General features: G+C 38.5%; 2 protein-coding genes across 4 annotated transcripts; one reads left to right on the top strand and one right to left on the bottom strand.

Moving 5' to 3' along the window:
* The first annotated feature begins 393 nt into the window (after nt 1-393).
* On the top strand, nt 394-15650 carry mia3 (MIA SH3 domain ER export factor 3). 2 transcript variants are annotated; one of them, XM_054619127.1, is made up of 28 exons: nt 394-999; nt 2483-2616; nt 2719-2805; nt 2913-5046; nt 5603-5932; nt 6404-6534; nt 8485-8616; nt 8897-8918; nt 9026-9114; nt 9226-9303; nt 9480-9590; nt 9672-9743; nt 9836-9940; nt 10193-10315; nt 10411-10498; nt 10661-10713; nt 10828-10918; nt 11032-11170; nt 11382-11544; nt 11629-11664; nt 11791-11858; nt 12186-12271; nt 12537-12650; nt 13305-13367; nt 13454-13500; nt 13610-13678; nt 14152-14563; nt 14874-15650. In XM_054619127.1, exons 1-28 carry the CDS (start codon nt 879-881, stop codon nt 15119-15121), a joined length of 5346 nt encoding a protein of 1781 aa, XP_054475102.1. In that variant the 5' UTR covers nt 394-878; the 3' UTR covers nt 15122-15650. The 2 variants fall into 2 exon arrangements, with proteins under 2 accessions (XP_054475102.1, XP_054475103.1); XM_054619128.1 differs by lacking the exon at nt 13610-13678 and having other exon boundaries at nt 395-999.
* Nucleotides 15651-16723: 1073 nt separating this feature from the next.
* aida (axin interactor, dorsalization associated) lies at nt 16724-23670 on the bottom strand. Of its 2 annotated transcripts, XM_054619130.1 has the most exons (11): nt 23326-23670; nt 22567-22633; nt 22418-22471; nt 21796-21850; nt 21643-21706; nt 21419-21522; nt 21228-21236; nt 19998-20120; nt 19744-19866; nt 18199-18316; nt 16724-18111 (listed from the first exon to the last, which is right to left on the bottom strand). In XM_054619130.1, the coding sequence occupies exons 1-11, from the start codon at nt 23445-23447 to the stop codon at nt 18012-18014; spliced, it is 939 nt and encodes a 312-aa protein (XP_054475105.1). In that variant the 5' UTR covers nt 23448-23670; the 3' UTR covers nt 16724-18011. The 2 variants fall into 2 exon arrangements, with proteins under 2 accessions (XP_054475105.1, XP_054475106.1); XM_054619131.1 differs by lacking the exon at nt 21228-21236.
* Nucleotides 23671-24786: the final 1116 nt, after the last annotated feature.

A 24786-nucleotide genomic window follows, 5' to 3' on the forward strand; every position in this document is an offset into this window, starting at 1 on the left:
TGATATTTATAATGGCCAAGATTTAATTAAGTATTTAGTTCATTATGTTTTTGCAATGTTATTTCTCATTTACCTCTCTTGTCAGGCTTTTTGTGTTGTGATTTTTATGCTTGACAGTAAATTTATTTTGCATTAATAAAGTATGCTATATATAGCTTACAATCTATCTATCTATCAATAAATAAATACATAAATCTATCTATATATCAATAAATCAATAATATATATATATATATATATATATATATATATATATATATATATATATATATATATATGTGGTGTGTGCAAACATTAAACAGATCACATGATGAATGGTTTCGTTAATGATGGCTGTTAATGACATGCCAATAATCTTTTATTATTATTATTTTCAAAACTCCAAATTTGCAAATAGGGTCAATTGTGTTGAAACAGAATTGTTGGCAACATGTATTCTCTAATTTTTGGATTGGCATCACATACTGATTTTCCTTTTCAATATTAGGTTACAGTTTTCTTATGTTTTTCTGTTTGCATCCAGCCCATTGCAAAACTGCCTTTCCCCCTCTGTTATCTCATTTGAATGTGTATAAAAAAAGGGGCTCTGTGGAGATTAAATATCATTACAATGCACCTTTAATCCCCTGGGTGAATATTCCTGTTTTTCTGTCTCTTTAATCTTTTCGTGCTGTTTCCTTGTGCGTTTTCTCTCCTTTTTTCCCCCAGTGTGGGATCGTTTCCCACAGTACCACGAAGCAGCCACATCCAAACCTTATATCCTGTGTAAATCTACCCATGCCTACACCCAGCCGGATCTGATCTGCTGACGTGTCGGCTCCTCCAGGGCTCATGCTCCAGCAGCAGCAGAGTCAAGCCAGTCAACAAAAACTGCCAACATGGCAGCAAAACACTTTTACCGACAGGGCTTTTTACTACTTTTATTTAATTTTATTTCAACCGCAGCCTTGGAAAAACGGTTCTCCGACTTTAAAAGATGCGCCGATGAGGAGTGCAGCAGTAAGTTTGCTGTCTTGTTGTTCCTTGCAGCTCATCAGGATGCAGTCTCCTCTCACACAGCTAGCCATAAACTGCGCCTTATCTCTGGACCTGTTGCCAGTCGATATTGTGCGACCTGTGCAACCTCCTGCGGTCGTCCTGACGCCTCGTAGCGGTGATCTGCTCACTGACACCGGGACACGCTCACGGTTACACGCGTTATTAGCTCCGGGGTGTTATTGTTGCAGACGTAGCCCGTAGTGCTGGCTGGTCGCCCGGTAGCTCCGGCCTGGATAGTGGTGGCTAACGTTAGCAGCTAGTTAGCCACCGGCCGGCTTCTGGCAAAGACAATGCTGATGTGTTCAATGGTTGACAAAGACATATTTAACATTAGCTAATAAAGTATAGTGTTAACTCTATTGCTAAACCACATTGACTGTGGTTGTTTCCTCTCTCATTGTAGCCAATGTTAGTCATCACTGTAGTCTGCGTATCTTTACCAGTCAATTTAACTTAATTTGTTATTGTTTGTATATTCAAGTAATATTAGTACAGCATGTTGACACTGTTACAGCTGTTGTTGTTGTTGTTGTTGTTGACATTGTTCACCTGAAAAAAAAAAAAAAAAAAAAAAAAATAGTTGAATGCAACCCAAAAAGCTGGTGCAATGTAAGGTTGATAAGAAATGGTTTTATTGGCGGCTTATCAAGAGGAGAAGATAGTTTTGAGTCATAAAACAGTAAAGATTAGACACATCAAATAAAAAAAGCCACAGGAAGATCAAATCAATATTTTAAATCAAAACATGAGACCTTAAGACATGACTAAAAATCATGATATTTTGGTTTCAGTAATACACTGCATTGTCATGAACACAATGCAGATAACGCTTTACTCTTTGCCATCTCATTTTAGTTTAATCAGTTTAAGTGGCTTGTTGTGCGGCATGTTTTATTAAAAAGGAAAATATTGTAGAGCTGAAACAATAAGTGGATTATCACAAAATAACATGGCAATCATTTTGAAAAACATTCAATCAGTTGGTTGCTGCTTTTCAAATGTGAATATGTGATCTTTTGGGGTTTTGTACTGCTGGATGGACAAGACATTTGAATGTCTACTTGTATTTTTAAATATTATATTTTCTGAGATAACCCAAAGGCTTATATCAAGAAAATAACAGAGAGCTTAATAGGAAATTCAAATAATTATTAGTAGACCTATGGTATTATGAGAAGATCCAGAAAAAGAATGAATCAGTTTTTGTCTGGTGGCATATTCAATATGGCCTAACGATTAGTGAAAGCTTCGAAGCTTCATTTATAACATTAACATTAGAATTATAGATTACCATCAGAATGCTTTATTGAAAAAAGATAGATGTTATCATTTCCAAAATTCACAAAAAGTTTGAATTTTAAAAAGAGAAATATGTGAATAAAAACATGTTGATAAAGCTTATCTTTTAGTAATAATTCAAATTTTTCATATTTTTCTTTTACAGTGCTTCTGTGTCGGGGAAAAGCTATCAAAGATTTCTCGGGACCAGACTGTCGGTTCCTGAAGGTCAAAAAATCAGAAACTATCTATGTATACTACAAACTGTCAGGCAGAAGGACAGACATGTGGGCCGGAAGTGTACGTATACACTGATTAATATGTAATCAGAAATTGTTAACTTATAGCTCATGCTATGTTGTTATAATCCTTAACATGTTCTCTTCTTGTATTTTTCAACAGGTTGGAAGTAACTTTGGCTATTTCCCAAATGACCTTCTTGCAGTTAACCACCGTTATACTGACAAAGAAATTGAAGTTCCAGCACAGGTATGAAAATATGTTGCTCACTAATTTAATCAATTAGACACATGTAAAAATGTTGCAAATACTCTTGGATGTTTTTTTTAAATTGTCATTGTTTTACTTCTTTTCAGGAAACAGATTTTGTCTGTTTTGACACTGGATTTGATAAGTTTGACAATTACGACATAGATTTACTGTTAGGATCTTCACTGGAGGAGAATGATGGTGAAAATAAATTAACATCTGATCAAATTCAAGTGTCAGAGGGAGTGCAGAACGAAACACAGCCATCAGCTGAAGAGGCAACTGACAGTGAAAAACAAACTGAGCATCAAGATGACTCTCAGTACCTTGTTAAAGTCCCAGATGATCAAAGTGCCTCTTTACCTGAAGTTGACGTAGCAACTGAATCACCTCCTACAGAAGATGTAGATTCTGATACAAAAACTACACCTGGTGCTACTGAAATAGCGACAGAACACACAGAAGTTGAGAAAAACACAGTAGTGTCCATTCTTGAAAATGTATCAGAAAGGACTGAAGACACAGGCACAAAATCTCAAGTCTCTGATTTTGCTCCAGATAATGAACCAGTCACCATTTCTGAAGGAATGCAAATCCCTGAGTTAAAAACAACCCTTGGAACAACTTTTGATGCCGTCACCACAGATGACGAAATCACCAAGAATGTTACCCCATATGAAGACGAGGACAGCGAATATGTGGAAAATCACTCCGAAGAAGACATGGATGGTAAAGAAGAAACTCCATTGCTGTCTTTTTATGAAGTAAACATGAACAATCCAGCATTAGATTCCCTCAAAAAGCATAAAAGTCCTCCAACTACACGTGATGATAAACCAGAGGCTGAAGAGGAGAAGAACATGTGGACATCAATTGGAGATGCTGTTTTTTCAGTTGTCACCGGGGGAGAGAGGACGCCGCAAGATTCAAGTTCAGAGGAGGAAGACGATGAAGGGGATGAAGAAGCTGTTCCAACAACCCCTCAGAGTGTTGAGGAAGAAAAGACAATCGTAGAAGAAAAACAAATACCAGTACAATCATCTCAAGAGCCTGAGAAGATAGAGCCAGCCTTGTTCAATCATGACGACGAGAGTGATGGAGAAGTGATCGGACCTGAGGACGCTATGGAGGAAACTCTAAAACCAACTGATGTGCCGATACACCTTCAAAGAGAAGAAAGTACAATGTCAGTGGATCCGGTATCCCAAGAAGATACTTCTGCCATTCATGAGCCTCAAAACTCTGATATTAAAACAATAGATGAACCCATTGAGCATGAAGAAGTTGAAGAAGAAGAAGAGGAGGAGGAGGAGGAAGAAGAGGAGGAGGAAGTGTCCAAAGATTCAGAGGTTAATAATGATGATGACAGTAGCGATGCAATGGAGCAAAGTGAGGATTTGGACATTGAATTGGACGAAGACAAAACGGTGACGGATCTAGACCTAGCTGGTACCGAAACTGAAACACAGCAAGAGCCGTTCACTGAGGAGATGCAGTCAAATAATTCAGATGTGAAAGATGATGAAAAGACAGTAGATGACAGCCTACCTAATCCCATACATGATCACTTAATGACTGATTCAGAGAGTAAAGACGGTCAACCAGAATTATCCGTGAAGGAACCGGAGATTCACGAGGAACATCTTTCACAAGAGTCGAAAGATGAGGAAGAGAAGGACATACAGGAACAGAAAGAGGAGGAGGAAGAAGAATTACTTGAAGATGAAAATGCACTTTCTTTCCCAGAATCCGACAACAAAGACTCAGAACCCTCATCTGAAACCGCTCTGCCCACTGTGACGCCTCCAGAGCCAGAATACAGCGACAGCGTGATGAGACTGACTCTGCTTCGAAACCATTTCACGGAGGAGAAAATGGAGAAGCTCCAAAAGCATCTGGGTCTCAGGAATCTCTTCAAATTGGAGGCCATGTTCTCTGACTTGGACATAGAGTTGCAGGCTACCCGTCTTGCACCGATAAACACCACGCAAGACATTGAAAATGCGCTTGAGGGCATCCTGGAGGCCTCTGAAAACACCATCCTTGACGAGATTGAGAAGATACTGGATAGCCGGAGCTCAAAACACAGTTATGACCAACATCCAGACCCAAGCGCTTTGGATGAGGAGACTGAAATACTGGATGACTTCCAGGAGCTGGCATTCAGCCTACGACAGAAGTACTCTACAGCCAGTGACAGCACGCCTTTGGCCGCAGAAAAAGCATTAGATATTGACCAAGGTAGGTTTTGTTTTTGTTTTTTAATTTAAGTTTAGATAAAGGTTTTAGGTCGGTGGCTGTACCATTGTATATTCTGTTTTTAGCTCTGATTTGGGCCTTTCACACTAAGCTAAGCTAATGATCCACAGATAAAGTGAATGCAGAATTTGATACTGTGGCACAGCAGATATGAAGCCCTGAATTGTCTTTTTAGGCCCCATTCAGACGAGTGTCTTGTTTCCAGATTTATCCAGATTGTGTCTTCATCCAGCTGTTTTACAGCTTTGATGTAGCCTAGAGCCCAAATACAGATTTAAAATAGTTTTATTTCAGTAGTTCAATGTTTTCTCTGCTATTCAAGAGAGTCACACTGACCTCCTACTGAACAAACACCTTGTTCTTGACAAAGCCGTAGACCACACCTGCTGTCACTAGATCAAATATGTTTGAAGGAAACCAGAGTTACGCCTCCCAGAAAAAAATCTCCCACCTGGATAACCATTCAGAAACCTTTGAGACCAGCCTGGAAAATTACCTCCTTAACTCATCCCTAATTGTTCATGTGTTTTTGTTGCAGATGAACCCAAACTACAAGTAAAAGAAGACATGCCCCACATTGTTGAAGAACACAAGGTTGACAGTGTCCCTGAGGCTGAGAGCGATGACAACATCACAGTAACAGATCATGAAGAAAGGCCAGCAGAGACTAAAGAAGACCAGATGGTTTTGGACGAGGTGCACAGCGGACCCGATGTCAGTGGGGAGGAAGATGGCGGACACTTTAATAAAAACAAAGACAATCAGCCTAGCGTCAGTGGATCAGATGAGATTCAGACGGTCCCTCAAGCCACCCTGGAAAATCCCTTAGATGTGGGCCTTGGTGTCGAGGTTGAGCAATCACCCTCAGGTTGGTATTTATTGTCTGTAAAATGTTTTTTTAAGTTTCTTAAAACCTAGAAACAATAGTTGCTCACTTGGCTTCCACTCGGAAGGTGTTTCCGCAAATTTAAAGATTACTTTGAGTCTTTTTGCCAAGCTTTCACCTTAAATTTGACATTTATTTTCAAAATTCCCCACTAAATGTGGCATAATGAAACCCCACTATTAGCACTTCGGACTTGGGTTATAATAAGATATAGTACAATTAGGTTGAAAAGTTAATTCTTGGGGTCCGCAAATCAGTTCAATCATCAGTCTAAGTCATCGATAAGTCTTGTTGGGTTCTTTACTTGATATACCTGGTTTTGGAAGAATTGCGAGTTACTTTGACTATTTTGAATGCATGAAAGGAGAAACGAGTAATGGATGATTATTTTTTCTATTTTTCTCTGTACATAACACACATAACCTGACTAACAGTTACATTTTGTTCCCCCAGGTTCTTTGGACTCCATGGGACTCGAGTCTGAAAATCACGAAGAAGAGATGGGATCATTCTCAACTGGGATGGTTTACATGGGCTGCATCCTTTCGATGATCAAGAGTAAAATTGCAGAGTGGACTATTGAGGCAAGTCTAAGAATTGCAGCTATTGCATGCACTCGTTCAGCATGTATCTTTTAAACATTGGCTCTCTCTTTACTCTCTGACTTCAGCCATCTCTTAAACCAGTGGTTCACAACCACTAGGCTGTGGACCAGTACTGGGTCAAAAGGAATAGAAAAATTTGTTTTAAAAGAAAAAATACTTTTAAAAGAAAGGAATACTACTATTACAAAAAAACTTGGCAGAATCTGTCTGTTATGCCCTTTTTTCTTAAGTCTGCAAGGATATTTGCGATTCATTAAAAAAAAAAAAAAAAAAAAAAACCTGTACTGAAGTGACAAAATCTGCTCCCAATATCAGTATGCCTTCTCACACATAACCCTAACCCTTTTCCATAATGTTTTAATTTGGTCTAATGGTCACAATTAAGAGATATAAATGAAACAATGATAAAATACAGGTCTCACTTAACTGACCTATGATGTGCCTATTGCTATTAAAACATTTTTTACTTGCATCCTCCTGCACCCACACAATTTAAGCACAAGTTGTCAGTGATTACAGGGTGAACATTAGGACCTGTGTAGCGAGGGAAAAGTCAAATTTCCGATTGTGCCTGAACGTCTCCCGGGCCTCCCCCTGTCATGTAGCCCGTCGCTGTGTAAAGGCTGAAGTTCACTACAGCCCGAGCTTAGCTGGATACTAGCACAACCGGCGGGCCTTGTTTTGTCTCATATTTATTATTATAAAAAAAAAAGAAAAAGCCTGCCTTTTGATGAACTGTGCTGTCAAATTAATACAGCTTCTAAATCGCTTTTTATACTTTAATTTGAAACTGTATCTGAACCTCCAGCTCAGCTCGCCAACATTTCCTGCTTGGTTGATTTGTGATCGTGAATGTGACACGACGACTCATCTGGTGTTATCGTTAGCTGTTGTTGTTGCCAAGTCCTACTTATCACCTGCCTCTACTATCTAACCGAGGGCTTTAAGGGCTAACTTAGCAAGCGTACCTGTGTGGTTTACATTGAGGGTGTCTTACATTGAGGTGCTATCAAGCGGGTATCTGTCAAACTAGCACAACGCTACTTGTGCTAGTTCCGTTGTTGTTTCAAAGACCAGCATGGAGAGTGATGCCTTACCCAGACCCCCAATGGAGCCGGATCACGTTAACATGGTGTTTCCAAAGGAGCTGCAGCATGTAAGTGCACATCTGAGTTCAGCCTGTCCCTTGTGTCAGATATGTATGTTGTGCATTATGTACATGTGTTATGCATTGTGCTGCCCTGGCCTGTTGACGTGTTAATGAGCATATTGCTGATGCACATTGACCTGAACGTTAATTTTACTCACCAAACATGACGCAGTTCATGTTGCCTCTGAGATGTTGACAGAGTATCTTTAACCTCCATACGGGTCTTTCACATCTTGTTTTCTGTGTAGATCAGAGTTTGAAGTAAAACCTAGTATGGTTGCAGTCCTGCTTTTGTGCATTGCGATACTGGAAAAAAGTGTAATTGAAGTGAGTGAACTGGTTAAAGAGAGCACGATAATCCTGTCAGGCAGTGGTGTGTTCATTTATTTGTAATCCCTCTGTTTCAATAGAGTGTGTGTGTTTGCCACATGCTCAGTTCAAAGGTTTATCTGTGTTTGGAGCAAGAGTCAAAGTTCTTCTTAGTGTGACTCGGCATTAATGAAGTAGGGAAATCATGCTCCATTTTGACTACTGATACAATTCATAACTACGTCAGCCAAACAACCGTTGTGTGATCATTGATTTAACTGTAAATTGAAACTTAATATTATTCACATAGTAAGAAGAGTAACAATGGTATCTCCCCCATCATTTTTTTACATGCCTTAAGACATGGACCTCCTATCTTCAAACATTATGTTAAACCAGCTTTATTTTATCATTCCTGATCGGGTCCCTGATCGTTCCTGACTAATTTGGTTGTGTTTGTGTGCCACCAGGTGATTTCATTGCTGCCAGAAGAGTGGAAGCCAGGGGAAACCTTGTTTGGTTGTCCATGGCAAGCTGTTGTCATCACTGCTTTGGTCGGAGTAGTGACCTTCACCCTCTTCTTCTGGAGGACCGTGTTGGCAGTAAGTGTTGTTAAATTGCTGCTCTCATCTCTGCTCAAATGATGTGCTCTGAAGATGCATACATCATTGAAATGTCTTGAAATATTAGCTTACCTGCCCATGGTTTGAGATCGACATAATGCATTCTTATCTAGATCACTGTTTATCATTTATCACCTGTTCCTGATATGACAAAGCTCTTTTACTGCATGTTCATGATGATCATACTGTGACAGTTATTCCAAACTGTTGGTGAGATATCAAACTGATCTTTACTTATTGCCTTTCTAAATACTTTTAGGTAAAGAAGAGAGAATATCTTGGTAAGTTTTTACTACTTTTTATATATATTTATAGTATTACATTTCAAAATGCAGAAGTGTAAAATTTGACTGACTGTGTACTTTCTTTTGCATTTTTGTGGACTCAGTGGATGAAAAAAGGATGGCAGAGCAAATTGTGTCACTCAAAAAAGAGAAGAATGACGCATTAACCAAAATGTCTGAACTCCAAAAACGGGTGAGCTACAAGTTATATGTGATCAACTATCTATAAACTGCTTTTGAAAATGTATATGTTTTTTTATTTCTGGAACTTACTCAATTGTTTATTTTTATTTTTTTTCTGAAGACTGAACAACTGAAAGAAAATCAAAAACAGTCAAAGGAAACAGTTAGCTGTACCATTAAAAGGATGCAAGACCTGGAGGTAAGCACTAAGGATAACTTTTGTCTGAACTCTTACTGTATCGAGTGTTGTGAGGGTGAGTGTAGCTGCTCTACCTGTAAATGGCTTATGGACGCTGTGTGTCATTCAGTCCACAAGTAAAATGGCTTCTTATTTTATAAGGAATGTCTAAAGCTTCTCTCATTACCTGTTTGCAGAGTAAAGTTTTGGAGGCAGAAACACGGAATGAACACATAGCTGAAGAAAAAAGCAACTATGCGAAACTACTCGAGGATGAGAGGGCAAACTCTCTGCAAAAAGGCACCAGGGTAATTGTTTAATATGTTTTACTTCCTGCTACGTCTTTGGCTTTGGTCTCAATTCTTAATGCTTAACGGTTTCTCTAACAGATTGAGAAATTGGAGAAGTCAAATGAGAAGTTACAGATCAACAGGAAAAAGATTCAGGAGGCTCTCTCTAAGGTACAGGTCCTTGCTTAATCTTTTGCACATTGCGAGATTAAACAAAGCTTGTGGTTTCAGCTTCTCTTTTCAACTGCGTGCATTTGCTACAGACTGCTGTTCTCCTGGACGAGGCCAAGATTCGCGAAGATGCCCGAAAAGTTCAGCACAAATGTCTTGAGAAAGATTATTCAGCACTAAAAGAAGAAAATAAAACAGTAAGACTATATATTATTTTATTCTTTTTGAGTTGTTTTTTTTTAGTCAATGAGGTCTTAAAGGGCCAGTGTTATTATGGTGACACATGGCTGACATTACATCAGTTTTGGACTCGGAGAAGATCCTTCACACTGTCCCTTTAATAGAATCTAAATTGATGGGGATTTTTTTATCAGAGATAGTTGAAACAGGATCATTTAAGATTCATACTGTTTTCCTGAGGCACTTTCCTGACTTGCCATTTCTTACAGCTTAAGTCTACCATCAAGAGCTGGGAGGACAAACACAAGGAGCTGAACGAGCAGATTAAAGTCTATCAAAAGTCCCAGAAAGAGCTGGAGGACTCGGTGGTGCTCAAAGATCACAACGTGGAGGTCAACATCTTTTTTTTAAACTCCTGTCACAATTTGTACATATAATTCCTTAACTTTATTATATACTTACCCTAAACAAACTTGTCTCCTGACAGGTGCTGTCTGAACTTCTGGCAGACCTAGAGGCTTGTGATTTGCAAAAAAGTGACACCAAAGTTTTAGCCAACGGTGAAGTCGCTCCTGGTTAGTCCATCTCTGTTACTTATTTAATGAACGCAGTAATACACTTGCAAATGTATTCAGTTTATTTTAAACCACCACATTATTTGTTGTCCGTCACAAATTCAATGATGTTGTGTTCAGGTTCATACTAAGTGGTTAATGGTGTTTCTGTGTGGTTTTCAGACAAGAAGACAGCCATAAAGAACAGGATCAAACAGATGATGGATGTTTCTCGGGTAAGATGTCAAAAAAAAACTATTAAATAAATTGTATTCATGAATGAGTGACAAATGTTAATACCAATAACGCTAAGTGTTAACGTGCTTTACAATGTTGTAATTCAATTCAAGGTCCAGACCACTCTCACTGTGGTCGAGGAAGAGCGTGATCGCTTCATGGCCAAACTACTGAACGAAGAAAAGACTAGAAAGTCACTGGAAGGTATGTTGGTCCAGTTTTTTGTTTTTTTTCTGGCAAAATTGCACAAACGTGTCGCCTTTGGATAAGACTTTGTTCCTGCCTCTCTCTAAACACACTATTGTATTTGGCTACAGAGCAACACCAGGAGCTGGATCATGCAATTGCAACCCTAAAAAGCGAGAAGAGCCACGTTGAAAACCAGTTCAAGGTCCTCCAGCAGAAAAACGAAATCATGGTTGAAATGTATCAGCAGAAGGAAAATGCTCTCCAACAGTAAGTGAAGCCGTAACACGTTTATTTATTAGCTGCTGTTACACACTAGGAAATCTGCTGTCATTTCACATTTATGAATATGAATGAGCTTCACTGTTTTAGCATAATCCAGTGAAACATCTCATGAATAAAAGCATATGTCATTTGCAATGGAGAGATGTGGAGGAACCCTGTGTTGTCGTTATTTGAAGATGTTTCTGTGGCTTCGCAGGAGATTAACGAAGGAAGAGCTGGAGCGACGCAGCAAAGAGAGTCAGCTGTCTGAGGTGGGAGGAAAAGCTGTCGAAGCAGAGGGGCAGGTTAAAGTCTTAAGGCAACGCATTAATGAAATGGAGGAGCAGATGAAGAAGACGGAGGGAGTCTATAAAGATCAGGTAGGTATTCATTTCTAAATGATCAAGTACAGAGAGACATGTGACTGAACCCTGACTGAATATCTTGTCTGCTTTCTGTTTTAGATAAAAGAACAGGAAAACAAAACTCACTCAAACTGGGTATGCAGCACAACGTGGAACAATTTATTCACATTTTCCAACATGCTATAAATGGATATTTAAGATTGATCGTAAGCGGAGGTGTTAAGAATGTAGTTCCACACTCATTCTCCATTATGTTTCCAGGTAAATGCTCGTAATGCAGAGCGAGCTCTGAATCAAGAGAAGCTTGAATCATCAAAGCTCCGTGAAAAGTAAGTGTTGGCAGAATTAGTAAAAAAATATTTAGACGATTAGATTCATCATCAGCAAACTAATGATTCATTTTCATCTTTAATGAACATGCTCTGGTTCCAGCTCCTCAAATGTGAGGATTTGCTATTTTCTCTGTTTAATTTCATTGTAAATTGAGTATTGTTTGGTTTTGGACCAAAAAAATTTAACTTGATGAAGTCAACTTTGGCTCTTCACACTTTTCTGAAACAATACTTAACATCAATCAATAATGGAAATACTAGTTTATCCACCCATGGAGCTTATTTGCATCTAACCAAAGGTTTCTTGTTTGTTCTTTTACCCAGACTGGCTGTTCTTACCTCCCAGCTTAATGAGCGCCGCGCTCCTCTCTTCAGACCGAACTCTGGACAACCTGCAGGCCCTCGCCAAGGTAAACGGGCCACACACACCTTTCCTGCTGTTTTCATTCCATTCGGTCAGCGCTCATCCTTCAGAGCTTTGAGAAGAGGATGTTGTTTCCTCATAAAATCCTGCATGTAAAACGAGAAAGAGATTGATGTGTTCCTCCATTTGTCATTTCAATGTGCTTGACAGTCTCGGAGAGCCTGGAATGAGGACGTCGTCTCTGCATATACTGTAGTGTATTGTCACATGTTTCTTTTCCGTTGGTAAATTGGATGGTTTGATCATAACAGGTGATTCATATGGGCCCTCTCCTGTGAGTGGGGGTGCACCATCCCCTCCAATAATGATAGAGGGTCCCAGGCGCCCTCCTTCTGCCCCAGTGGGGCGAAGAAATGACCCGTATGGTGAGTCCCAGTGGATTAGTGCACCTTCTTTAACCGTCGCCACAGTTGGACATCATCCTCCGCTACAGCCTTTTGTCTTTAAATCTTTCTTTTCTTGAACACCTGACTTCATTTTTCTTTTCAGATCTTTCACCCTCTTGAGTTCTTCTTTTTCTTCCTAGTGTGTCATCATGGTATCTCTGTCTTCAGCTCCCTTTTTTACTGCTCTTGTTTTCTTTCTTTTTGTTCAATCATTTAGAAATTTAAAGGCCCTAAAAACATATTTTCTCAATTAACCTAGTGAAAGCAACACGATCCTAAACCTAAACAGTCCTGATGAAGAATATTAACTGCAATTTTAGGTGTAAAAGTCTTAAACAATACAGAAGGATTGGGGTTTTTTTCAAATATTTTGTCGTTGGTTATTTAATAATAATGTTTTTTAATCATGAAATTACAGGTAATTCAATTTGGCACCATGTTTTCAGGGGCTTTAAAGTCATCCATAATGCTTTTTTTCCTCTGACTGTAGTATTCATTGAGTAGAGATGGACAATCTTTGCCCTTGTAATCATTTTTATTCTCTTTGTTTGCTTCTTCCAACTGTCTTCCCTGGAAAAGTGCGAGTCCTGAGGAATTCTTTAATCAATCCATCTTCTGTTTTTCTCCCCTCAGGTCCACGACCTCCATCAGACCCACATGGTCGTTACCTTGAAAGCAAACACATCTCTGGGATGGGTACGTCCTCTGCAGTTTCTGTATTTCAAAAGGTTCCCCTATGCTTTTAGCCTCTTTACAGCACTGTGCCGTTTCTCCTCTTTCAGACATGATGGGCCCCCGAAGCTCGTCACCTGCCAACATGGACGGATCTGTAAGTGTTTTTTAGCATATCATGTTTACACGTTACCTTCCCTCATTTCATTTGCAGGGTTAGAGCTTCTACCTACATGTCCGTTGTGTATGTCCTTGCTCTAAAACAGACACAGGCAGTAGATCCACAGATAAAAGCAGAGACACAGGCTGAGGCCTCCACTGACAGTCCAGAGCCAGTGAGTATAGAGGCTGGACAGTCCGGGTGTGAAGGCGTATGCAGGATTTGCATTTGGGAAGAGAATCAGGGCTTTTTGCTTCACTGGGGCCGACTTAACGTTTTGGGCTGAGTGTGTGGTTTCACCCGTTCTCACAGCACTTGAGAGAAGCAGAGGTTCTTTTCATCATGTCTAAACTTCAACTAAAATGTGTCTTGGAAAATATTTGGGTCCTTGAAAGTTACAAGTATGTGTGTCAGGGGTGGAGTGTTTGTGAAAGTGGTTTTACTTTTCATCCAAATAATCATGGTGTGAGGTTACTGGTCATGTGATTTGAGCCCTAACTAAACGCACTTTTGGTTTGTGGATCTCTTCATTGCATGACTAAAATTTTAATCAAAATACATTCACTTACTTACAGGAGCGACTAAAGTTGTCGTGACCGTGTGAAAACACAGCACGGTACTCTTTCTCATTATCGCGTCTTTTTTCAGGGACCTGGATCCTTCCTAGCGTCTCCGATCAGGGACTCTCCAGGCCCTATGGTCCAAGGACCTCCCCTTGGCCCTGGACCACATGAACGGCTCCTCCCTCCTGGACCCCACGGCCGCCTGCCGCCTCCTGGACTTTACAGACCTCCAAGACCTGGCCTCTACCACCTTCCACCAGGTCCTCATGGTCCTCCTAATGTACCTCCTCATCATGGCCCTCCTCTACCAGCCAATGGACACCCAGGTATGCCACTGCCTGGACCAATGGGTGGAGATTTTGGACCTCGCCCTGCCAACGGACATGCATTCCACCCCAGGCCAGCCCCTGCACATGTCATTGATCCTCGGGGTCCACCACCGCCACAATTCCGTCCCCCTCCACCTCATCACTACGGGCCGATGCCTCCGCCACATGGTACGTTCTGCCCTTTCTTATTGTTTTCAACACATAATCAGTTTGGTTTTTTTTGTCTGGGAAGTTTGAGTGTTCTATCAAATCTAAATCTATTGAACTTTAAGGTTTTTTTTAATAAATACCTCATCCTTCACAAATACTAAGTCATATGATACATTAAACAGATAACTCGTAAATCATGGCATGTCTTTTCTTGCTGTGTTTTACTTGCTACGTGTGAGTTTATGACCTGTACGTACCACTGCAGTACTTTTCAGCTCATCTCACCCGGTCATCACCAATATTTTCCCTTTTTAATTGTTCTGTTAAGGTGTCCGTGGACCTATGGGACCACGTCCACCTCTCCATCCTGACATGCGCTACCCAGGACCACGAGACCACAACAGCCCGCCAATGAACCTGCCTCCAGGCGTCCCTCCCCATCCCGCACACGGTGATGCATACGGTCACGCTCCACCCGATGCCCTCCATAACTCACACACCGGCCCCAGACAGGACCTGCCTGTGAGGCAGGAGGCCCCTCAGGACTCAGCGCGGCCAGCGATGGTCAAGCCTTAAAGATGCCACCAGCTGTGGCAGAGGACTTGAATTTACCCTGAACCCATCACAAACACCCCAGATCCAGTATAAACAAAGGTCATGGTTATTTTCATATTTCAGTTGTAAAATAAAAATCGCAAGGATGTTAATTAAAAAAAAAAAAAAAAAAAAAAAAAAAAAAAGGTCCTTTTAATCATCAAGCATCAATAATTATGTGTCTGAAATCAATGCGTAAGGAGGGTTGCCACTTTTTTAAACAGCTTATTGTGCAATAATAATTAATTATATGCCAGAGGATTTTCTTTTTTGTTGATCTTTTAAAAAGTATTTAGCAATGATTTTTAAGGGGCAATTTTTAAAATGTCATTTCCTGTGGAAATTATTTTAAAAGAGGAGGGAGTTTAGCTTCTAGCATTTCAGGAATTCAATAATTTCCCAAAGCTGTTGCTTTAGAGTCGACTGTAAAGCAAATGTGTAATTTGATGGCCAGATGTATAACTTATTTTACTATGTTGGTAGAACTTTTAATAATAAAGAATGTAAAAGCTGTCGATGTTATGTGACTAACTGGTTACAGTTCCCTTATAGTGGATGTATTTTAAACTGGATCTAAATGCGTCTCAACATGTGTCTTAAGGCGTTTGCATTATTTGGAAAAAATAAGGCATACATCTGTGCTGTTGGGACAGAAACATTACCTTTAGTTCTGTTCATGTTCATTAAAAGTCAGTTGACATTTGAATTTATCCAAAAACTGCATGTACCATATTTAGCTATGTGTTTGGAGTGACAGTGGTAGCATTTCATTAATGATTTAAGACATTTGTCTGTCTGTTCTGTTCATTTTTTGCTTTTTAACTTAGCCTTTTGGAGAGCATGAAAAACAAGTCACAGCCCTTTGAAGATTGTCCAAAGCCTTGAGTGAATACTTAAAAAAAAAAAAGTAACATTCAGTGGCCTAATCTTTGCCTAAAAATGCAGTCTGTTCACTGTCTGATGATCTGGGTGAAATTATCCAACAAACTGCTTAATTTGTAGTTTATTAAAAATTAAAAGCATTGTTAATGTTTGATACATTTCCCCTCAGTCTGTCAAGAACAAGGTCCTACTACATCATAGGGCTTCATACATACACACAGTTACTGTTTATTCATCAGTTAGTCCCATCCTAGTTCATTTAGAGTCCTTAATACTGTGACAAAATTTAAATCCAAAATCAAATATTACAATGTCGATGTTTTAGTGAAGGTTAACATCTGCAAAGTTTGAATGGAAACAAAAAAAGGTACATGCAACTTTATTTTTCTTAAAAGCCCTTTATAACCGGGTTTATGTTAAATTATAAAAATAATAGTAGTGGGTTTAAGAGAGGCAATTCTTAAGAAGTCAGACCAAGAGCACAGCAGTACTTTGACTGCAAATAAAGATGACTCCTGTAGACACGGTTCAAATATAACTGTATACATAACACATCTGATCTGCAATGTAACACTACAGTTTAAAAACAAACACTTCTGGCAGGTGATCAACATCCAACCTGAACACTGGATCTCTGCTTGCTTAGAAAAAACTGGACCGCAACCAGAAGTTCACATTTAATCAGAATCATGCAAACCGGGCTGCTTCCACTGAACTCTTTATGCATTTATAAAACCATATAAAACCGTGTGATAAACTAAATCCAACACATACTGAGGCGTGAACACTGAACTGAAATGTTGAAACTGTCAGTTAAGTAGGGCTAAAACAAACATTTGCTGAGTTTATAGAAATCATACTTGTGATATATTCCAAACAAAGCCAGCACAACTTTTAAAAATGATTACTCTAAAAATGGTCAGAGCATTACTGTGTATTTAAACCTATAATTTCACCATTTAATATTATGAATGCTGAATCTAATACTGTCTGTGACTAAACAACTAACCATGAGAGTGTGCCACCAGGACAATTTGACTATTTTAGTATTTGATATTATTTAAATATGTATAAAATTAATTTATCATTTATGATTTAATGTAAAAAAAAAAAAGAAAAGATTAACAATAAATGACTAATGTGAAAGGTCAGTTAATATTTAAAAAAAGCACACAATGGAAATTGTAAATGTTTAAGCAGACAACAAAGAAATGGTGAGATGGTGCTGTATACACACACTGGTAAATGAATTAACCTAAAGTTTAATTTAATAACCTTTTAAGCAATAATAAATAAAGGTGAATTATTTATTAGGGAATTTTTACCTTGATTGATGTAATGCCAAGTTTATTAAACAGTTTGTAATAGCTTTCAAATTGCTCTACTTAGTTATTACGAATAAAACAATAAAAGTTTTAATTAATTAAGTCTAATTACGGCACACACAAACCATTCTGGACTATGATGCATGTTTTTTTATTCAGGGGAGTGGCTTAGCAAACTGTGCTATAATTTCCCCAAATTGCTTTTAATGTTTAGCTAAATTTACCTTGAGAGACCAAAATCCAGCAGCACAAACATAAAATAGTGACATTAACGGAGCACCTGCAATAACTCACATTGTGTCCCAAGTTTTTCCCAAAATCTGTGAGATAAGGAAGACCGTTAAGTTAAGGTGGTTTAACATAACCCTTCGTAATATGAAAACCCTCTATCTCCAACCAGTCTAAAAACATAATTTAAGGTTTTTGGAGTTTTTGGAGAAGGGTTTCCTGTAACAGAAGTTATATGCACTAGAATAGTCTGAGCTGATGTGACTGATCTTTGACTCCCTTTACTTTCTTCATACACTCATAGAGAAAACAAACCACTACAACCTTGATATGGTATTGCTGGAGCTGATGAGGTGGAGCACCACGGTTTTTTTTGGCTGTTGAGAGATTTAAAAAAAAAAAAGAAAAGTGGTTCAAAGTCCGGGTTGAGCTGCCACTTAGCTGTCCTTGTGTAATGTCTGATGAAGATGGAGATAGAGTTGTTTCTTTGTCAGAAGCTGCAGTTTCTTCCTCTTGAAGTCTGTGGGCTTCTTGTACCTGAAATTCAAGAAGGTACAGTTTAAACCTCGTGTTTCAGGAAACAAAAAAATCCCTTAAATCATTTTAACATGTCAGCTGACTCACAGTTCGATGACGATGGGCCCGGGTTTGATCTCGTCCATTTCCATGAAGGCAAAACATTTAGTGCTGGTGAACCTCTTTTTAGGTTTGTAGTGCTTGAATTCAAAGAAGATAGCTGCTCCTGGAAGAATGTATAGCAGGTGTATCTTGTGAATAGGAAGGTTAACACACTAAATAATTACCTGAAAACTTTCTGCAAACTGGCATTTAAAGGATCAACATTTGTTTTACTGCCTGTCCTCTCTTAGCTCCAGAGACATTTCAGTCATACTGAAGACAAACCTTTAAAAAAGTATCATAGATATATAGTTTAACGATTTACTTACAATTTATTTTTTTATCTCTGGTTTGTTTTCAGTTTGTTTGCTAGTTTAATTTAGTTTCAAATTTTCAGAAAGGGTTAGTTTTTAAATATTTAGTTTAAGTTTGTTTTTGTATATGAATGGCCCTAATGTATTGATTTGGGAATACACTTGAGTCCTCTTTCTCTACCAAAACTTCCCAATCCAGACCCCAGTATGTCAACATCAGACCGGAGCTGAATGACATTTGATCGACTACAATATTCAAATCATGTTCCTGTTAGTTAATTCTACAAGACTAGACTGCATGTAAAATATTGATTAATCGTGAACCAATTTCAACATAGCGCCATCTCCTGGAAAGTCAGGTCCGCTCAATTTCTGTGGTTCAAATGTCCCCATGGTTGACAATTCAAACCTTTAAACTGAAATAAATTCATGTTCATTACCAGCCGCGACAGCCATGCTGGTATTTCTCCTTTTGAGTCTGTGTGTGTGTCGTCATGGAAAAATGACCTACTGTAGCGGGAACTACCACAGAGGCTGCTTTTGGTGTTTATGTCTTTCTGTGGACAGTTTATGACAGCTTTCAACCATGTGGACAGATTTCAACACTTTACAGGTTGTCTTTTTTTTTTTTTTTTAGCTTATTTTTTTTATTTTTTTTTTAAATCAGGCAATAATGTTTTAGTTTGGTTTTAGTATTTTTTCAAAGCTATATTTTTTATTAGTTTTAATTTACAACAATATATGTCACTGCATTTTTTTTGTGGTTCAGTTTAAGTTCATGATAATAACCCTGCGACAGAGTGCTTTCAGTATTTACAGCAGCGAGACGATGCATGAGGGTTTGGAAATTAAACTACAGCTCCCACTTTCATTATAATAACAGACCATGTGCAACAGTTTGGCTCTTTGATGTGTTTTTGATCGTTGTTGAACAATGAAGCTCTGGGCACAGAGGAATAACATTTGAGGACCCTCTTGAAAATGAGATGGCACATCTGGAGGGGTTATTCCTTATTTCCAATAACATATCAGTTGTTGGCTACACAGACAGTAACTGTTAGTGGGATTTTCATTGATGGTTTAGGCCTTTTCATTGGATTTGTTGACTTAAAGCACACTGTGATATATATCTAGAAATATCCTTTGAATTGTGTACATTTTTGCGATGTTAGTAATGTAAATATTAAATGTTGTTACATTTATAGTACTTCACTTGTGATAAGCGGTTAGGTTCTACCTTTTGGTAGTTTCTCCACATGTCTCTGGATCTCTACGTCCACACTGAAGTGAATGTAGGTATCTTCCTTCCTGGAGGCCACAGGTGTGTCCTGCACAGGGTTCACATCTATGCCGTTCAAATCTGCAGGGGGAGAAAAAACTGATTGTGCTCTTGGGTTTGACAGAACGGACATTTTATACTCGGATTTTCAAGACTTCAAGGTGATGCAACTCGGAGATCCAAAGTTCCTGAATAGGTGAGTAGATCATTACCTTTGATACTGATGGTCATGTACGGATCGATGCACTGCCCGGCATCCTTCAACCCAATCTTTTCTATCTTTAGTGTAAGTAGTGTCATCCCAGGCTCTGAGGGTAACCGTGGCAACAAGGTACCTGTGGAGGACAAAGGTTATAGATATTAACGGTTGCCATAACAGTTTAGGGGGTGACACCACTTGAGTCCAAAGCGTAGCCGGTAGCAGAGAACATTTTCAATAGCATTCTTTTCACCATCAGAATACAGACTTAAGTGTAAAGTAACCATTTAAATATTAAAACAATAAAAACTGTTATATAGAGCTTAAGTCCAACCCAACTCCCTGGTTAGCTTTGATGGATAACTCAGAGGGTTTTCTTTCATTAGACTCTCTGGAAAACTCAAACATGATAAAGGAATTTTCCGACCACATACATTGATTTTTTTGGCCACGTACAACACAAAAAAAATGACCCTAAAAAAGTAATGTTTGAAAACAGTTTCCTAATTACACTACTGTTGATGGCCACCTGATGAATTCGTCAAATATAGACTCTCCTTTAAGCTCAGTTTTGGTCTCCACCAACTCCTGATTGAAACATCTGTCTCTTTAGCTGCTAAATGTTCCAAGATGTTCACCAGCTAGTCGCTAACTACACGTAGCATTAAGAGGCGCTAAATCTTTATATTCTACTGTGTAAGAAAGCTGTAAAATGTGTCTTTGAGGCACTGCAGCTGTTGTGATTGTAGATTTCAAACAGAATGATAGAATTGAGGGTTAATTGTTGACATTGGAATTAACAGTTTGAATGGAAGTGTAACTGTGGGAAGAACTTTTTTTTTTCAAAATAAAACTGTTTACTTTCAGCACAGTAATATATATGCATTTAACTTGAATATTAACAATACTTGACTTTCATGTTTCTGCCTGTCAGAAAGAACAACAAAATAAATTCTATATGGAAAAAGTAGATTATTTGGCCAAAGCTAGTGGAAAAGAGGCTGACTTAGTAAATGGAAGGAACTTCAGCTCGCTGTGGATGAGAGAGAAAACATCTATATACCTTTACACATTCAAAAATAGGCAACTTACTCTATAATGAACTCTGTATTATACGCTTCTGTATTCACGCTTCTGTCAATTCAGCATCACGATTTGTATTTCCACTGAAAGGCTTTGATTAAAAACACGTCTGTCATGCAGGAGAGAACCAGTTCCGATGTTCGTGGATAAAAAGCCGTACCTTGCGAAGCTGCAAATGAAGCAGGCAGGAATGAGCGATGAAGCCATGCACAGCACCGACAGAGAGAAACAAAAAGGACACACAGTCAAACAGCCCTCCAAGACAGGACAACGTGACAACATGACAAATCAAACATCCCTTAAACAGCAGGTGTGTTTTATTAACTGTTACAGACGGGGGGTGCATAGTACCGGGGGCTCTCGGAGGAAAAGCTTCTGTAGAACCGGCTCCTGCTGCAGCATCCTCTTCCTCCTCCAGCTCCAGGTTCTCCTCTTCACCTGGAGCCAGGATTTTCCTGACAGAGAGGAACGGCAGGTTTACTCACATCATACAACTTTGATAATCATGCAGGATATTCTGTGAAATACAAACTCAAAAGAGAAACAACGTGGGATGTTTAGTGAAAGATATTTACCTTAAGGGCACTGGCTGCACATCGAAGGGAAATTCTTTGTTGTAGGTCAAAATATTTTGAATAACTGTTGACAAAAAGGAGGAAAATCCAAATTAAAAAGTCACAACAGGAGGATAAACTAGTAGGAGCTTAACTCCCAGTCGCTTCACTTACTGGTTTCCAGTTTCTTCAGCTCTTCTAACTTGAAGTCCTCCTTTGACTGTGTGCACTGCAGAAAAGCAGACACATTTAATATATTTAGAAGAGTCAATTTATAAGAAAGTATGCTTTTGCTTTGACCTTTGTCTTTAATGACCCTAAGAAGTCTGTTTCTGATATATATGTATGACATTTGTCTGTTTGTGGCAAAATAATACTTTTTTACAACATAACTAATACAACTTTGAAAACGTTTCTAAGTGAGAAACAGATTTCCCCTTTCTTGGTTTCATCAGGGTGTTTGATGAAAGCTAAATAGCGAAACATTTTAATGAAGTCTGGTGTATCGACAAATAGTTATGCAACGTCTTTCAAATAATCTTAAAATTTAATCCCAAACACTTTTTTGGGGTGGCTATTCAAACATTTCTAAAGGGGTCTGGGTAGCACGGAAAGGGTTTGGATTAAGATCCACTACTTTACTCATTGATCCTCTTAATTATGTCACTGTTTATTTGATAGTCATTTTCACCTCTTTCTAAAGCACTTTGGTCGACATGAGTTGTTTTTAAGATGTGCTCTATAAATACATTGACTTGACCATTCAAATAGTTCACATTAAAAAAATGACACAAACCTGCAAACTGGCACTCCTCATCTCCAGACATGTTGCTATCTTTCCTAAAGTTTTCTGAAAGAAAATTAAATAAAATCGTGTTAGTTCATGCAGAATACCTTTTCTTTTCTGTGCAGAGATAAAAAAAAAAAGAGAGATGTACTGATTACCTTTTGCTCCTCGGTGAAGTCGGATGCATTTGTTGACTGCACCTCTTTTTGCAGTTGTCTCGCCAAACTAAATGACAACACAGAAGAAGGTTAATGCTTCTGCAGTAAAACTTGAAGATTCTTGTAATTTAAAAAGGTGGCTGAATGATGTATGTTTCTGGCTCCTTCTGGACAAAAAAAAAAAAAAGTGTCAGGGTCTACATTTTATAATATTAGTTCATTGTCAGATAAAACAGCAGTTCACATCTTTAAAAAATGTGTAAAGATATTGTCTGTAAGCAGGGAACATTCCTCACTAAACACATGAAAACCCACTCATAATAATAAGAGGGTGTGGCTGACTATTTCTCAATTCTCTGGGGGAATATTGGCCCCATTTCTGCACTGTATGACACATAATGAAACTCACAGCTCTGGGTTATTCTTTCATGTCATGCTTTAAGAAAGGACTTTCGTCTTAAATCAAACTGCTGGTGAATGAATCTGGGATGCAACATCCACACACAACCAAGCGACTCTGCTGCCTCTGCAACGACTGCCACATCACGTCATGGGTGGGTAGGGTTTGTTTACTGCTGTGAGGAGCTGACTGACAGCTCGGATGCTAGAACTTCTCGTGAAGCACCGTGCAGCCACTGTCTCCTACATGCTGATATGTCCCCGCACGTTTAAGGTTTAACAGGAGACGAAAACAAGCATGCCGCCCGGGATGAACCAGCTGTGTGGAGAGGCAGGATACACATGTTGAATGCAACTTACATTTGGTACTCATCTATAGCCTCCACTAATTGTCCCCACGAGTCAAAGTCTGTGCCTTTGCTAAAACTGGCGTGCCATTTCTGAATAGTCTTGTTGACTTCAGACATGTTGGCGGGACGCATACTCGCGGTGCGTTCAGGGCAGCATAGCCGGGGAGGAGGCTCATCTACGGGGCTTCAGCAGCGTCGTCAGCCCGGTTGTCTGCTGTCCAGAGCCGCACAGATACACCAGTGATACCCGGACCAAGCCCTTTCTGTCGGCTCACTCTGATATCGCATCCGCAACAGAAAGGAAGTCCCGCCCGGAGACAAGGGTGCGCACGTTTTGGGATGCGGGGTCGCCCGAGTGGACGGTAACAGGATGACTGTTTTGAAAACGCGCTCTTGGTGTAAGACTTTATATAAGAAGTGTGGAAGCACATTTCTGACACTGTGATGAAAAAAATAAAGATCCTGTAAGTCATTATAATGAGAAACTTCTCAAAAGAATGACTTAGCATCTCTTAATTATGACTAACTATCTCATAATTATGACTAACTATCTCATAATTATGACTAACTATCTCATAATTATGACTAACTATCTCATAATTATGACTAACTATCTCTTAATAATGACTTAGCATCTCATAATTATGACTAACTATCTCTTAATAATGACTTAGCATCTCATAATTATGACTAACTATCTCATAATTATGACTAACTATCTCATAATTATGACTAACTATCTCGTAATAATGACTTAGCATCTCATAATTATGACTAACTATCTCATAATTATGACTAACTATCTCATAATAATGACTAACTAACTATCTCATAATTATGACTAACTATCTCATAATTATGACTAAGTATCTCATAATTATGACTAACTATCTCTTAATAATGACTTAGCATCTCATAATTATGACTAACTATCTCATAATTATGACTTAGTATCTCATAATTATGACTAACTATCTCATAATTATGACTAGCATCTCATAATTATCTCAAAAATTATGACTAACTATCTCATAATTATGACTAACTATCTCATAATTATGACTATCTCAAAATTATGACTAAATATCTCATAATTATGACTAACTATCTCTTAATTATGACTTAGCATCTCATAATTATGACTAACTATCTCATAATTATGACTAACTATCTCTTAATAATGACTAACTATCTCATAATTATGACTAACTATCTCATAATTATGACTAACTATCTCTTAATAATGACTAACTATCTCATAATTATGACTAACTATCTCATAATTATGACTAACTATCTCTATAATTATGACTAACTATCTCATAATTATGACTAACTATCTCATAATTATGACTAACTATCTCATAATTATGACTATCTCATAATTATGACTTAGCATCTCATAATTATGACTAACTATCTCATAATTATGACTTAGCATCTCATAATTATGACTAACTATCTCATAATT

Source organism: Anoplopoma fimbria, chromosome 18 (assembly GCF_027596085.1).
Source record: "Anoplopoma fimbria isolate UVic2021 breed Golden Eagle Sablefish chromosome 18, Afim_UVic_2022, whole genome shotgun sequence".
Classification (NCBI taxonomy): domain Eukaryota; kingdom Metazoa; phylum Chordata; class Actinopteri; order Perciformes; family Anoplopomatidae; genus Anoplopoma; species Anoplopoma fimbria.

Coding starts and splice junctions, on each gene's coding strand:
- aida (XM_054619130.1), bottom strand. CDS start 23,447: ATGCGTCCCGCCAACATGTCTGAAGTCAACAAGACTATTCAGAAATGG. Junction 22,634..23,325: donor GCTATAGATGAGTACCAAAT/GTAAGTTGCATT, acceptor GTTGTCATTTAG/TTTGGCGAGACAACTGCAAA. Junction 21,523..21,642: donor GTGCAGCCAGTGCCCTTAAG/GTAAATATCTTT, acceptor CCTCTCTGTCAG/GAAAATCCTGGCTCCAGGTG.
- mia3 (XM_054619127.1), top strand. CDS start 879: ATGGCAGCAAAACACTTTTACCGACAGGGCTTTTTACTACTTTTATTT. Junction 1,000..2,482: donor CGCCGATGAGGAGTGCAGCA/GTAAGTTTGCTG, acceptor TTTCTTTTACAG/TGCTTCTGTGTCGGGGAAAA. Junction 14,564..14,873: donor GCCGATGCCTCCGCCACATG/GTACGTTCTGCC, acceptor TGTTCTGTTAAG/GTGTCCGTGGACCTATGGGA.